This window comes from Peromyscus eremicus, chromosome 7, assembly GCF_949786415.1.
Source record: "Peromyscus eremicus chromosome 7, PerEre_H2_v1, whole genome shotgun sequence".
Taxonomy (NCBI): Eukaryota; Metazoa; Chordata; class Mammalia; order Rodentia; family Cricetidae; genus Peromyscus; species Peromyscus eremicus.
Window position 1 is genome coordinate 93,933,184 of NC_081422.1, and position 13,281 is coordinate 93,946,464.

At 45.6% G+C, this 13,281-nt stretch overlaps 1 protein-coding gene across 2 annotated transcripts in view; it reads left to right on the forward strand.

Moving 5' to 3' along the window:
• Nucleotides 1-385: 385 nt before the first annotated feature.
• LOC131915310 (cilium assembly protein DZIP1L) overlaps nucleotides 386-13,281 on the forward strand; it is a 28,111-nt gene continuing 15,215 nt past the window's right edge. For both annotated transcript variants that reach the window (XM_059268446.1, XM_059268447.1), the window contains exons 1-5: nucleotides 386-958; nucleotides 2,394-2,478; nucleotides 5,630-5,748; nucleotides 6,391-6,552; nucleotides 10,541-10,669. In XM_059268446.1, the coding sequence (XP_059124429.1) occupies nucleotides 458-958; nucleotides 2,394-2,478; nucleotides 5,630-5,748; nucleotides 6,391-6,552; nucleotides 10,541-10,669 (996 nt within the window). In that variant the 5' untranslated portion in view covers nucleotides 386-457. The remainder of the gene's footprint in view (nucleotides 959-2,393; nucleotides 2,479-5,629; nucleotides 5,749-6,390; nucleotides 6,553-10,540; nucleotides 10,670-13,281) is intronic.

Consider the following 13,281-nt stretch of genomic DNA (forward strand, 5'->3'; position numbering starts at 1 on the left):
AGAATTCTTTGCCACGCACTACTGCAGTGGTTCTGTAGGGGGTTCCTGAGGATGCCACCAGGTGCCAGGCAGTAGGCTGGGTGTGTCATTGGCCTCCTTCATCACCACAGTCCTTCCAAGTGGGTTTCCTGCTCCCCCACAGACACAGGAGGTTTAAGAGGAAGAGACTTGCCCAAGGCAGAGGATTCAGATACATATCTGTGCAATGGAAAACCCACTTTTCCTTCCTACACCATATAGCCATGTGAACACAGTCAGTGCATTGTACTGAGTAGCTTTTATATAGACAACTCACTGTGCTCCACTTTAAGGTTTTGCTGAACAGGTGTATGGAAGCTACAGCCATTCGAACTTGTCTGACTTGGACTCTTCCATTTTCCAGGTCTTCTTTCAGCTCCTTGGCCAGTGGCCTTGGTGGCACTCTACCCCTGTGGTCAGTCCAGAGCCTCTCCTGCCCATGCAGTATTCAGCAGCCACAGTTGAGGGCCTTAGTGGCCCGCTGTCTGGGGCCTACACACTCCCCACCTTCAAGTTCCAGCCTCGCCGTGAGAGCATAGACTGGAGGCGCATCAGCGCTGTGGACGTGGACCGTGTGGCCCGGGAGCTGGACGTGGCCACCCTGCAGGAGAACATTGCTGGCGTCACCTTCTGCAACTTGGATCGAGAGGTGTGCAACCACTGTAGGCAGCCTGTGGACCCAGTGCTGCTCAAGGTGCTGCGCCTGGCACAGCTCATCATCGAGTACCTCCTGCACTGCCAGGACTGCCTGAGTGCCAGCGTGGCGCAGCTGGAAGCACGGCTGCAGGCCAGCCTGGGCCAGCAGCAGCGTGGCCAGCAGGAGCTGGGTCGCCAGGCTGATGAGCTCAAGGGTGTTCGGGAGGAGAGCCGGCGGCGGCGAAAGATGATCAGCACCCTGCAGCAGCTGCTCCTGCAGACCGGGGCCCACAGCTACCACACGGTGAGGATTCTTTGCTGAGGGGAACCTGGGCTATGCACCTTAGGCACCAGGCCAGATGAATGGTACTGCCTTGGGCCACACATGGAACTACTGGAGGCCACTCTCACCAGTGAGGGGCAGATTTTAGAGATGACATTCTGAGAGTCTGAGGATTGCTGTTGGATGCTATGCTATGTAAGTGTAGAATGGATGTATGAGAGATGAGTGTACAGGGTTATGTATACGGAGTACTCCTGTGCATGGAGAGGATGCAGGTGCAGGGTGTGAAGGTGTGACTGTATGAAGTTCGTGTCTGTGTGTGGGGGGTGTGCTAAATGCTTATATGCAAATGATTGAAGTACCTCTATGATATCTGTAGAGTATGTATTGTGTAATGTGTGCTTGTACTGACTTACCACAACGATCTCAGCTGTGAGGTTTATCTAATGTAAAGATGTATTTATGATGTGTGTCTGTGTGTTTGAGGGGGTGAAGGATGTAAATGTCTGTCTGTACATATAGAGACTATAGGTAAGGATGTCTATGTGAACGAATGAAGGATATGTAGTATATGTGCTGTGAGTATGTATGGAAGGTATGTGTGTTTGTGCATGTACAAGGATGGAGAGTTTGTATGTATGTAGAGTGTGCGGTGTAAAGGCATGTGGTATAGAAGCGTGAGGAGGTTGACTAAGTGTGTGGCAAGGCACAGTGGAGGCAGGCGCATTTTAGAAAAATTACCTCATAGTTCAGACAGATGGCCAGCGCAGCCCGTAATCATTTGAATCCACTGCACCAGAAATGTAGGTTGAGACATTAACCCTGGCCATGGGCCAGGCTCTAGAATGTAGTTACAGATCATGCTGGCTTTTAGGTTTTCAGGAGATTATAGTTTGGGGGTAAGGCTGTTAGGGTGGGGTTGGGCAATAAGATGCCCCACCCAACTTATATTCCTTACAAGTAGAGGTTGATTTCTGTTAAGTGTGCAGTGGGCAGAACCTGTCAGTGCAGAGTCTGTCCAATGTGATTGTACTGCAAGTGACAGAGATCTGCCTGACTCTGCCTCCTGAGTACTCCAGTTAAAGGTATGTGCCACCTCCTAAAAAAAGTCACCTCCTAGAAATTGCTTTCTGCTTATATATAATGACTGGAATTTAGTGACATGGTCACATTTGGTTGTAAGAGGCCGGGGCATGTGGTGATTCTTTCCACTGGCCTTGTATTGTACTGAAAACCAGGGTTCCTGTTTTCCTTCCCTACCCACTCCCACCAATCTTTCCTTATCTATGTGGTGATGGGAATTGAACCCAGGGTCTCACACACTCCCAACCCTTCAAATTATTTCTATTTCCGAAGCAGCCCATGGGCAACGTGGAGGCAGATTTTCAATGCAGGGAAGTCCCGTGCTCTCTGGGGGATCTCATCCCGCTCTTCCTATTGCTTCCCCTCTGTGTAGTGCCATTTGTGTGACAAGACATTCATGAATGCCACCTTTCTCCGGGGCCACATCCAGCGCAGGCATGCAGGCACGACAGAAGTCGGTGAGTCGGGGCAGCATCTGGGAGCTGCTGGGCTGGGATTTGGTGAGTGGGGTACATACACATGAACCTGCTAGGGAACAAGAGGGATCAGACAGGTTTCACTGTAGCTTTTTCCTTTCTATGATGTGACGGCGGTCAGCACTTTGCCTCTGAATGTTCGTACCTTTCACTGTGCCTGAAGAAGGCAGTGACTCTGAATGGCCTTTGGTCTCCCGGCCTCATCTGAAGCCCTCTGAGGCTGGTTATGGGCATAAATGGGGCAAATGAGCCGTCAGACCAGTTCTTAGGCTGTTCTGTGTACTAGAGCTGATCATGACTTAATCACTTTATTTAGTTTTACCATTTCAAATTCCAAAAGGAGCAGCAAGGCCTTGTGCTGTACTCATAAAGTTACATATACTTTTTGAGCTCAACAGAAATATCGGTACAATAAAATAAACGCATAATATAATATAAAAATTTCATTAAGGAAAACTTTGTTATTTCCCATCATAGTAATTCCCTTTAAAGAAAAAGATTTTTTAGAATTGAGAATGTAACTCAGTAATATAGGACTTGCTTGTATGAGTGAAGTTCTAGATTCAGTCCTCAGACACACACACACACACACACACACACACACACACACACACACACACACAGAGCATGCTTAAAGCAGTACCATTTAACTATGCACTTATATATCTCTTCATAGTTCTATACTGGGGATTATTAAGGAAAAATAGTCTATGTCTTAAATACTAGTTTCTTGTAAGAATATGTCTTAGATATGGAAACTTAACTACATGGTGATACATAGGAAAAGAAAAATAAAAACAATGGGCATTATCACTGGCAGTTATTATTTTGATGTATTTTCTCCATATATTTGCAAGCATATAAAAAATCACTTTTGATGATTGCTTGAGAATATACTACAGTTTCGTTTTTTTGGTTTTTTTTTGAGACAGGATTTCTCTGTGTACCCTTGACTGTCCTGGAACTTGCTCTGTAGACCAGGCTGGGCTCTAACTCGCAGAGATCCACCTGCTTCTGCCTTCCAAGTGCTGAGATTAAAGGCATGCGCCACCACTGCCTGGCTTTTTTTTTTTGTTGTTGTTGTTGTTTAAAGAGTTGGTCTTGAACTTGCTTAGTATAGCTAATGCTAGCCTTGAACTCCTGATCTTCCTGCCTTAGATTCCAGGGCACTGGGATTGCAGATGTATGCTACCATGCCTGGCTTATGCAAAGTAATGGGGATCAAAAGGAAGGCATTGTGCACACTAGGCAGGACTCTGCAAGCCCTAAACCATCTTTGAAAACACAATTTTTAATGACTGAACAGAATTTCATGATGTGACCATCAGTTTCTTTCGCATTGTCCTGCAGAATATCTGGGTAACTCAAAAATCTCCTTACTGTGTAGCAGAGGATTAACATTCTCATATGTAAATCCTTGTATCTTTTATTTATTTTATTTATTTATTTTTTTTTTGGTTTTTCGAGACAGGGTTTCTCTGTGTAGCTTTGCGCCTTTCCTGGAACTCACTTGGTAGCCCAGGCTGGCCTCGAACTCACAGAGATCCGCCTGGCTCTGCCTCCCGAGTGCTGGGATTAAAGGCGTGCGCCACCACTGCCCGGCTTGTTTTTTTTTTTTTTTTTTTTTTTTTTTTTTTTTTTTTTGGTTTTTCCTTGTATCTTTTAGAAGGAGAAGGGACTGTTCTTTTTCTATTTTAAGATTTATTTTTATTTATGTGTATGTTTCTCTGTGTGTATGCCACAAGTGTGTGTGTGTGTGTGTGTGTGTGTGTGTGTGTGTGTTTACCTACAGAGGCCAGAAGAGGGCGTTAGATCACTTCTGTCTGGAGTTACAGGCAGTTGTGAGCCACACAACATAGACATTGGGCACAGAACTCAGGTTCTCTGGAAGAGCAGCAAGTGCTCTTCATCACTGAGCCATCTCTCCAGCCCTAGGAAATGTGTTCTTAAGGCAATTTTGCTGCCAGCTCTTCTAGTCTACACTTACCTTTGATTACTTTATTAAACTGAAATAATGCTGCATTGCTGAATTGCTTGTTCCACCTGTGGTAGCATAGGCTTTTAATTCTAGCTGCTTAGGAAGCTGAAGCAGAAGAGTTGAAAGGTCTGCCGGGGCAACTTAGTGAGAGCCTGTCTTAAAACAGAGTGTTAAAATGGGGGTGGTGGTGAAGATGTAGCTCTCCAGAGGGCTTGCCTACTGTGCAGTACTTATTTCAAAGTGAACGCTGATTTTTCACTTTTATTTACTTATTTGAAAACATTTTTTTAAAAAAGATTGATTTTATGTGTAAGAGTATTTTGTCTGCATATATGTGCATCACATGTGTGCCTGGTTCCCACAGAGACCAGAAGAGGGCATCAGATTCCCTGGAACTGGAGCTACAGACAGTTGTGAGCCACCATGTGGGTGCTGGGAGTCGAACCTGGGTCCTCTGGAGGAGAAGCCATTGCTCTTAACCCCTGAGCCATCTCTCCAGCCCCAAGGCTGATTTTTAATAAGAGTACTTGGTAATTTCCATTTAGAAGTCACTAATGTAGTTTTATATTTCATTATCTCTGTTATTCGAATACAGTGGTTCTCAACCTATAGACAGCGACCCCTTTGGGGTTTGAACAACCCTTTCACAGGGATTGCCTAAGACCATCAGAAGACACAGATACATACATTATGTTTCATGGAGTAGCAAGGTTACAGTTATGCAGTAGTAAGGAAATAACTTTATGGCTGGGGTCAGCATGCATGAGGAGCTGTATTAAAGGGTCTCAGCATTAGGGAGGTTGAGAACCACTGCTCTGATAGTTGCATGTCCGTCTGTCATTACTGTCAAAATACTCTGAAGTACAGTTACTAAGGGTTCACATTTAGGGACCTGTCATGCCAGACACTGTGCTAAGTAAGCACTTGGTGTTGTCACATTTCATTCTCACTTCGTACCACACTCCCCACTTGGGTGCTCTTCTGTTTCTGTTTTGCAGTTTGGGGAAGCAGAGGGACAGGGAGGTGGGGGATATGCTTGCTCTTCGTCCCAGGTCGATGAACTATGCCGACAAAGCTGCCCTCAGACTGAGGTGTGATTGCAGAGGGAGGAATGCCCCATTGTTGCCTTTTCACCTATCCTTGCGTTGACTCCAGGAAAGCAGAAGCAGGAGCAGCCACTGGGCGAGGTGCTGGAGGAGCTGCGGGCCAAGCTCCAGTGGACCCAAGGGGAGCTGGAAGCCCAGAGAGAAGCTGAGCGGCAGCGGCAGGCCCAGGTAGGCGTGCAGGGGAAAGGTTGGGGAGACTCGGGGCGTTGTGCTCAGCCATGCATAAGACTCCTGCAGGGCCCAAATTCCCATTGGTGTCCCTGAGCCAGAAGTCAGATAGAGGGCCACCTTCTCTTATGTGGGGCATAGTTATAGTTTGTCCAGAAAGGACCTGTGTGGCTGAAAATGGAGTCATGGTCTTCTGCATAGTGATGCTGAAGGCATCTGAACTTGAATATAATGTTTTGTGTTAGTTGGCTCAGAGTTTTTGGCTAACTGCTTTTGAAAGCTCTGGAGTCTAGGCTGGGGGGAGTGTGGTGTAAATATTTACAGAGTAAAAACACTAGCCTTCATTCCTCCACGTATTCACTCATTATTTATTGTGTTAGCAGGCATTGAGACCAACCGGGCGTTGTGAGGAGTGTAAAGAAAGAGAAAATGAGTCTTATCCTCAAGGGAGTTTACAGTGTAGAGAAGACATGTCTGCAGTGGACCACTCTGGGTCTAAACCACAGGGGCTGAGGGTGGAGAGTTCTCTGGATCCCCATAGGTTATACACGTGTAAGAGGCCTTCTGGGGTCCTCAGCAAATGTTTGCTACAATGTGGAAGGAATGACTGACTGTATTGCTTTTTTTCTCTCTCTTTGGTAGGAAGTAGAGATGACTCGTCAGAGGGAAATAGAAGCTAAAAAAAAGTTTGATGAATGGAAAGAAAAAGAACGGAGCAAGCTTTATGGGGAAATAGACAAGTTGAAACAATTATTTTGGGATGAATTTAAAACTGTTGCCAACCAGAACTCTACGCTAGAAGAGGTAGGTTCCCAACACAAAAAGCTTTCCAAAATTATTTTGTTGAAAACCTGTTCATTTGTTTTTAAAAATGAATTGTGTGTGTGTGCAGATTGGCTTGTCCCATGCACACGCATATAGAGACCAGAGATGGACATAAGATGTCTTCTGCCATCTTTCTGTGTCTTACTTCTTTTTCAGATTTATTTTTATTTGTGTGTGTGTGCATATGCGTGTGTGTTCACACATATGTGTGGGTACCTGTGGAAGTCAGAAGAGGACATCAGATCCCCTGGGACTGGAGTTATAGGCCGTTGTGAGCTGCTTCATGTGGGTGCTGGGAACTGAACTCGGGTCCTCTGTAATAGCAGCGAGTGCTCTTCCCAGCTGAGCCATCTTTTCAGACCTTCCACCTTAGGTTTTTTGTTTATTCATTTACTTTTTGGTTGTTTGAGACAGGGTCTTTCTCCATAGCCCTGGCTGTTCTGGAACTCGGTATGTACACCAGGCTGGCCTCAAACTCATAGAGATCTGCCTCTGCCTCCTGAGTACTGAGATTAAAGGCATGTGCCACCACACTCAAATTCCGCACCTTAGTTTTTGAGACATGGTCTCTTACTAAACAGGGAGACCAAATTTTGACCTGAGTGACTGGCCAGTGAGCCCTGAGGATTAGCTTTTCTCCCGCTCCAATCCCTGGTTTTACAGATGTGTACTCCTGCACCTGGCTCTTACATGGGTGCTGGGATTTGAGCTCAGGTTCCTTTTTTTCCCCAGGACTATGTAGCTCTGGCTGTCCTGGAACTCACTATGTAGATAGACCAGGCTCGCCTCTGCCTCCCAAGTGTTGTGTTTAAAAGCATGTGCCGCTATGTCGGTGAACTCGGGGTCTTATGTTTGTACAAGCACTTTGCCTATGGAGGCCTCTTCCCACCCTGGGAAGTCATTGCTTAGTCTGCGCTGGTCTTTCCGTGCACTTGTCGGAGCTGACACAGTGTACAGTTGGACAAGAGATGCCAGCGCTCAGGGAATCCCACAGTGCTCAGGGAAACACGCACTGCTCTGTTACAGTGTGATCTTGGGTGAGTTATTTTACCTCCCTGTGCCTTAGTTTCTTCTGTGTACGATAGATTTGTAACAACTTTAAGTTAGCACATATGTAGTACATACACTATCTGGCATTTAATTAGAGCTCTCCTAGAAAATTAACCTTATTTTTTGCAAAGAGTTCTCATTATTGGGCAAAAAAAGTGATAGATAAATGAATACGTTTTTCTCCTGACTTATACCTGGTGAATTCTGGCCATATGGGGAAAGGGGGTCTGTGGTAGTTGCATATAATAGGTAGCATTTACTGGATGTTTTATTGTTTTCTGCCTCTTTGAAGAACACTGTTTATATATATTTTATTTTGTTTTGTTTTGAGGCAGGGTCTCTGTCACCTAGCTGGCCTAGAACTTGTTATGTAAACCAGGCTGGTCTCACACTCACAGCAATCTTCTTGCCTTTGTTTTGTGAATGCTTAGGTTACAGTGTGAGGCATTATGCTCAGCCACAAAAAAAAAAGTATGTACATCAAACTTTTTATGCAGCTCAGACAGTCCTTGAACTTTCAGTCCTCCTGCCTCAGCTTCACAGGGCACTGAGATTACAGGCATATGCCGTTTTGCCTGGCTAAGTTTCATTTGGGGAGGCGGGGAGGGTGAGTGTGTGTGTGTGTGTGTGTGCGCGCGTGTGCGTGATCTGTAATTATTCTAGCCTTCCCATCACAGTGCTCCCCTGTTGAATTAGGGATGTTCTGTGGAAGGCAAGCTGCTACCCCCCAGCATGGCGCTCTGCTCTCATCACCCTCTACCCATTGTTCCCCATTTTCAATGTCTCCGATCCTAACATGTTGCCTGCTCAGTAGGCATTTATAAATAACTGTTGATTTGAATCAGAAACCACGGTTCAGAAATCACCTCATCAAGGGCCAAAGGATTACGTTTGGTTAGGAAATCAGAGTTTCAGAAAATGAGGACACGATCCGTTACCAGCCGTGGCTCCCTTTCTCACTCAGAACAAATTCCTCTAATACTGGAACACCGTATGATAGTATTTATTTTTTGTGTGCCTGTAAGACTATTCATGTTGTGTTTTTATGTCTCCCACCTCCTTTCTACATTTTATTGTATTAAAGTATAGGGACCAAATTGGACACAACATTCTCAGTATCATTTGATAGTTATTTTGCCAATTCATTCTTTTATTTTTTTAAATTCTGGGGGAAACAAGGTAAGATTCTATTTAGAATGATTGGAAAAGTACTGTGAGATAGTCTTCAAAACTACAGGCAGCAGCATCCTGATGTGAGGAGGGCCACTGAGAGCTAAGTCCATTTTGGAAGTGTTGCTCCTTGGAGCTTGCCTGGGACAGAGGTGTGAGCACTTTGGCTGTGTTGCCTGACTGCCGAGAGAACATTAGGGTACATGGGGTTGATGCAGCCGCTGGAGGATATGCTGACAGGAAAGACCGGCCATGGAGGTCTGTGGTGCAAAGAGCCAGCTGTGTGCTGTGCTGTGGCGGTGACAGAGAAAGCAGAGGTGGAAACCCTCCCAGTTGTTCAGGCCTAAAGTGTTTGCCAGCGAAAATACTCAAGCTGGGAAATGATTAACATTTGGTCCTGGTATTGCTTACGCAGTGGCTGAGAAAAGTTATCAAGAACACCGAGTAAACTCGGGCTCAAAGATTCTTAAAGCTGCATAAGGCTTATCATAAGGTTGTGTGTGGGAATAGACATGGGCTTTGTTAGTATAACGTGGGTAGGTAGAAAGGGTCTCGTTTGTCTTTGATCCAGTTGTGCCTGCCTGCTCCTCTGGTCACAGTGCTAGCTCAAGGATCACTGTGTCACTAGAGCTGGCCCTGGTGGTGTGGGAGTGGGTGAGCCGGCCCAAGGGCATGAGAGCAGGAGAACTGGCCCTGCTCCTTGCTGTCTGCTGCAGTGGGTGAGCTAGCTGGGGCAGTGCTGGAGAGCTTGCCCTGGTGGTGTCGATGAGGGGAAGCTGGCAAGCTGACCAACCCAGGTACCACCTAGGTACCACTGCTATGAGTTGCCCACCCCCACAACATCCACCTTATCTGTGAACTGCTGGAGCATGTGAAGGGGTAGGAGCTGCAGACCCAAAGCTACAGGATCTCCATGACACAAGGCAGCAACAGGTGATCCAAGAGGAGTCCCAGTGAGGGCCCAGCATCGAGAGTGTAGCAGAAGCCTGGGGCCTTGAGCCAGATCAATGACTCATTATAATAAACACAAGTAAAGATGTATGGACTAAAGGGTATACTGTGTGACTCACTGTGTCACACCACAGCTTCTACACCAAGAATTTTTTTTTGTATGCTAGTTTTTGTTTTTATTTTAAATTTTATTTTATTTTGGGGCTGGGACGTTGCAAGAGAAGAGAGAGGATATGAAGGGATGGGGAGATGAATGGGATTGGGATGCATGATGTGAAATCCACAAAGAATCAATAAAAAAAAAAGTAAAAAAAAAAAACAAAACCTCTAGGTATAAGTGACATGGCTCTGAACACTGTAAAAGTACCTGTTTCTGGTGACAGCTTGTGTGTGTGTGTGTGTGTGTGTGTGTGTGTGTGTGTGTGTGTGTCTAAAAAGCAGGGATTCTCAGGGCATGAAGACTCTCACACACGGGCCCTCAGTGTGGCTCTTTTCAGCTTAATCTAGACCTGAAGAGACTGGCCAGCAGCTGGGCAAGCTTGGAGTTGGGGACAGCAGAATTTCACTGGAACTGAAATAACACTCAAGTTTGTTATTCCCGTGGGTGCTTACTTCTACTGTGCAGGGGCTGAGCCTTGGGAGACCCCTAGTGAGGGGACTGCTGATTTGTGTGGATGTTTGCAGGACAGGCTCTTGATTGGGAGAGTTCACCCTTCTGGTCCTGTATTGGGGTAAGGGGAATAGCCAGTGCCACATCTAGGGCTTCCTTTAATGAAATGATTCTTGGCTTTTTCAGAAGCTGAAGGCGCTGAAGTCCTACAGTATGACTGAGTCCCACCTTGGGTCTCTGCGGGATGAGGAGTCAGAGGAGAGACTCAAGCAGGCCCAGGAGCTCCAGGCCCTTCGAGAGAAGATGGAAGTTCAGGTGAGCTGATGGTGGCTTGACGCCCTTCTCTCCAGAGCAAGCCAAGAGTCTAGCTGTCCTCACTGAGGCCTCGGTTTTGCCTTGTGGATTCAGTGAAGTTGAGAGACACCACAGCTTTATATTTTCAGGTTTTGTTCAGTATGAAAGCACTGAATATGCTTCCCAGGCAAGGCTGGTGATGTGTTAGTCATCATATTTACCTGATATGTACAAATATATGCAAACACAGGTGGGTTGTTTTTTTTTTTTTTTTTTTTTGACATCTTTGTCCCAACCTTTATTCTGACACAGTTGAAAACAATTCAGAAAGTATGACAGTGTCCTGGGATGTGAAAATATTTGTAACAAGTCTGTGGTGTAGTAGTAAATGCTTAGGTTATCAACTCAGGGCCAAAAATACCACTTGCCAGTTTCTGTGGTGTGCAGACTCCTAACCGGCCATCACTATGAGGCCACTGAACGGAGCTGGGAAGATTTGTACCCAGTTTACTCTGGTCACCACTGGGAGAACCTTGCTCAAGTCCAGGCAGTGGAGGTCGGTAACAGCTCTAAGGCCACAGCAGGGGCAGTCAGCCACAGCCCAACATGAGTTTCTGTGTCTGCTCTCCAAGGTGGTTGAGAAAGCTGAAGTCTGTTTGCAGAAAGATGCTGCTTGGATGACATCTTTCAGAGTTTCTATTGCTGTGAAGAGACATCATGACCAACAACTCTTATAAAGGAAAACATCTAATTGGGGCGGCTTACAGTTTCAGAGATTTAGTACATTATTGTCAAGATGGGAAGCATGGTGGCATGCAGGCAGATGTGGTACTGCAGAAGGAGCTGAGAGATCTACATCTGGATCTGCAGGCAGAAGGAAGAGACAACGAGACACTAGGCCTGGCTTGAGCTTCTGAGACCTCAAAGCCCACCCTGCAGTGATGTACTTCCTCCAACAAGCCAGACCTCCTAACAGTGCCACTCCCTATGTATGGGGGCCATTTTTATTCAAACCACCACAGATGTTTTCCTAGTTAGCTTTCTATTGCTGTGTTAAAACATCATGACCAAAAGTATCTTGGGGAGGAAAGAGGATTGTTTGGCTTACACTTCCATGTCACAGTACATCATCAAGGGAAACCAAGGCAGGGACCTAGAAGAAGAACATTGCTTACTGACATGCTATTCTCAAGGCTTGCTCCAGCACCACCTTAGGGATGACACTGCCCACAGTGGGCTGGGCCCTTCCACATCAATCTATGGTGGTATTTTATTTGTACTGAAATGTGATTTTTATTGTATGTTAATAAATAAAGTTCCCCGGGGGTCAGAGCTATTAGAGCCATAGCAAAAGCTGGGCGGTGGTGGCGCACGCCTTTAATCCCAGCACTTGGTAGGCAGAGCTAGGTAGATCTCTGTGTGGTCAAGGATACAGCCAGCATTGGAGACACACACCTTTAATCTCAATACCATAGAAGACCTGGAGGGCTGTACAACAGAGAGTGACGAGGCAGTCATGTGGTTGGTTTTACAATTAATGAGAAGCAGAACAGAAAGTCTATATAAAGACAGACAGGAAGTAGCTCTCTTTCGGAGAGGTCTCTTGGCTTAAGAGGCTAGCTGCAGCAGGCGGGTAAGGCTCTTAGCTCAGATCTCTTGGCTTTCTTCTTTGCATTGGTTCTGTGTTTCTTATTTAATAAGATGGTTGGTTACATCTACATCAATCATCAGTTAAGAAAATACCTCACAGGCTTGCCTACAAGCCAGTCTGGTGGGGACATTTTCTCCATTGAGGTTCCCTCTTCCCAGATGACTCTAGCTTGTGTTAAGTAGACAAAATCAAAACAAAACCAGACCCAAAAAACTCTAACCAACAAAGATGGTTCATAGATTTTTTTATATCATAAAAGGTCATTGTTCCTGGGGAAATGTCTTGGTCAGTAAAATGCCCACAATGCCAGCATGAGGACCTTAATTTAGATCCCCAATGCCCATATAAACGACAGGAACAGCATGCATCTAGAACCTCAGAGCTAGGGGACAGAGACAGGCAGATTCTGGGACTCATGGCTCACTGCTCAATCAGTCTAGCTAATTGGTTTAGTAAGAGACCCTGTCTCAAAAATAAGAACCTGGCCTCCACACACATGCAAGCATACCTGTACACACACATATACACAAATAACACACACACAGACTTTCTTTTCCAATGAACTTGAACTCTGTTCATATTGTTCCCTTTCTTTTTTGGCCCCTCTCTTTTGTTTCACCTTTTGAGACAGGGTCTTATGTAGCCTGGACTGACCTCTACTTGCTGTGTGTCTGAGAAGGACCCTAACCTTGAGATCCTGACCTTTCTGTTTCCAGCTTTCAACTGCTGGAGTTATAGCCTTGAGCCACTGCCCTGGCCTTGCTTTTACTTGTGGAAATTAATCCAGCCTTTTGTTATTTCGTTATTTTCCCCCCAGTCTTCTACTTGTCTTTCAACTTCTCTTTATTGTTGTCTGGCCATAAAAAAGTAAAGTTTCTCTGGTAAAAGTTATCAAATGATCAGCTTTTTAAAAAGAGTCATTTTTATTTTTATTAATGTGTAAGTGTGTGTCTCTGTGTGTATGCATGTGTGTGTGAAGGTG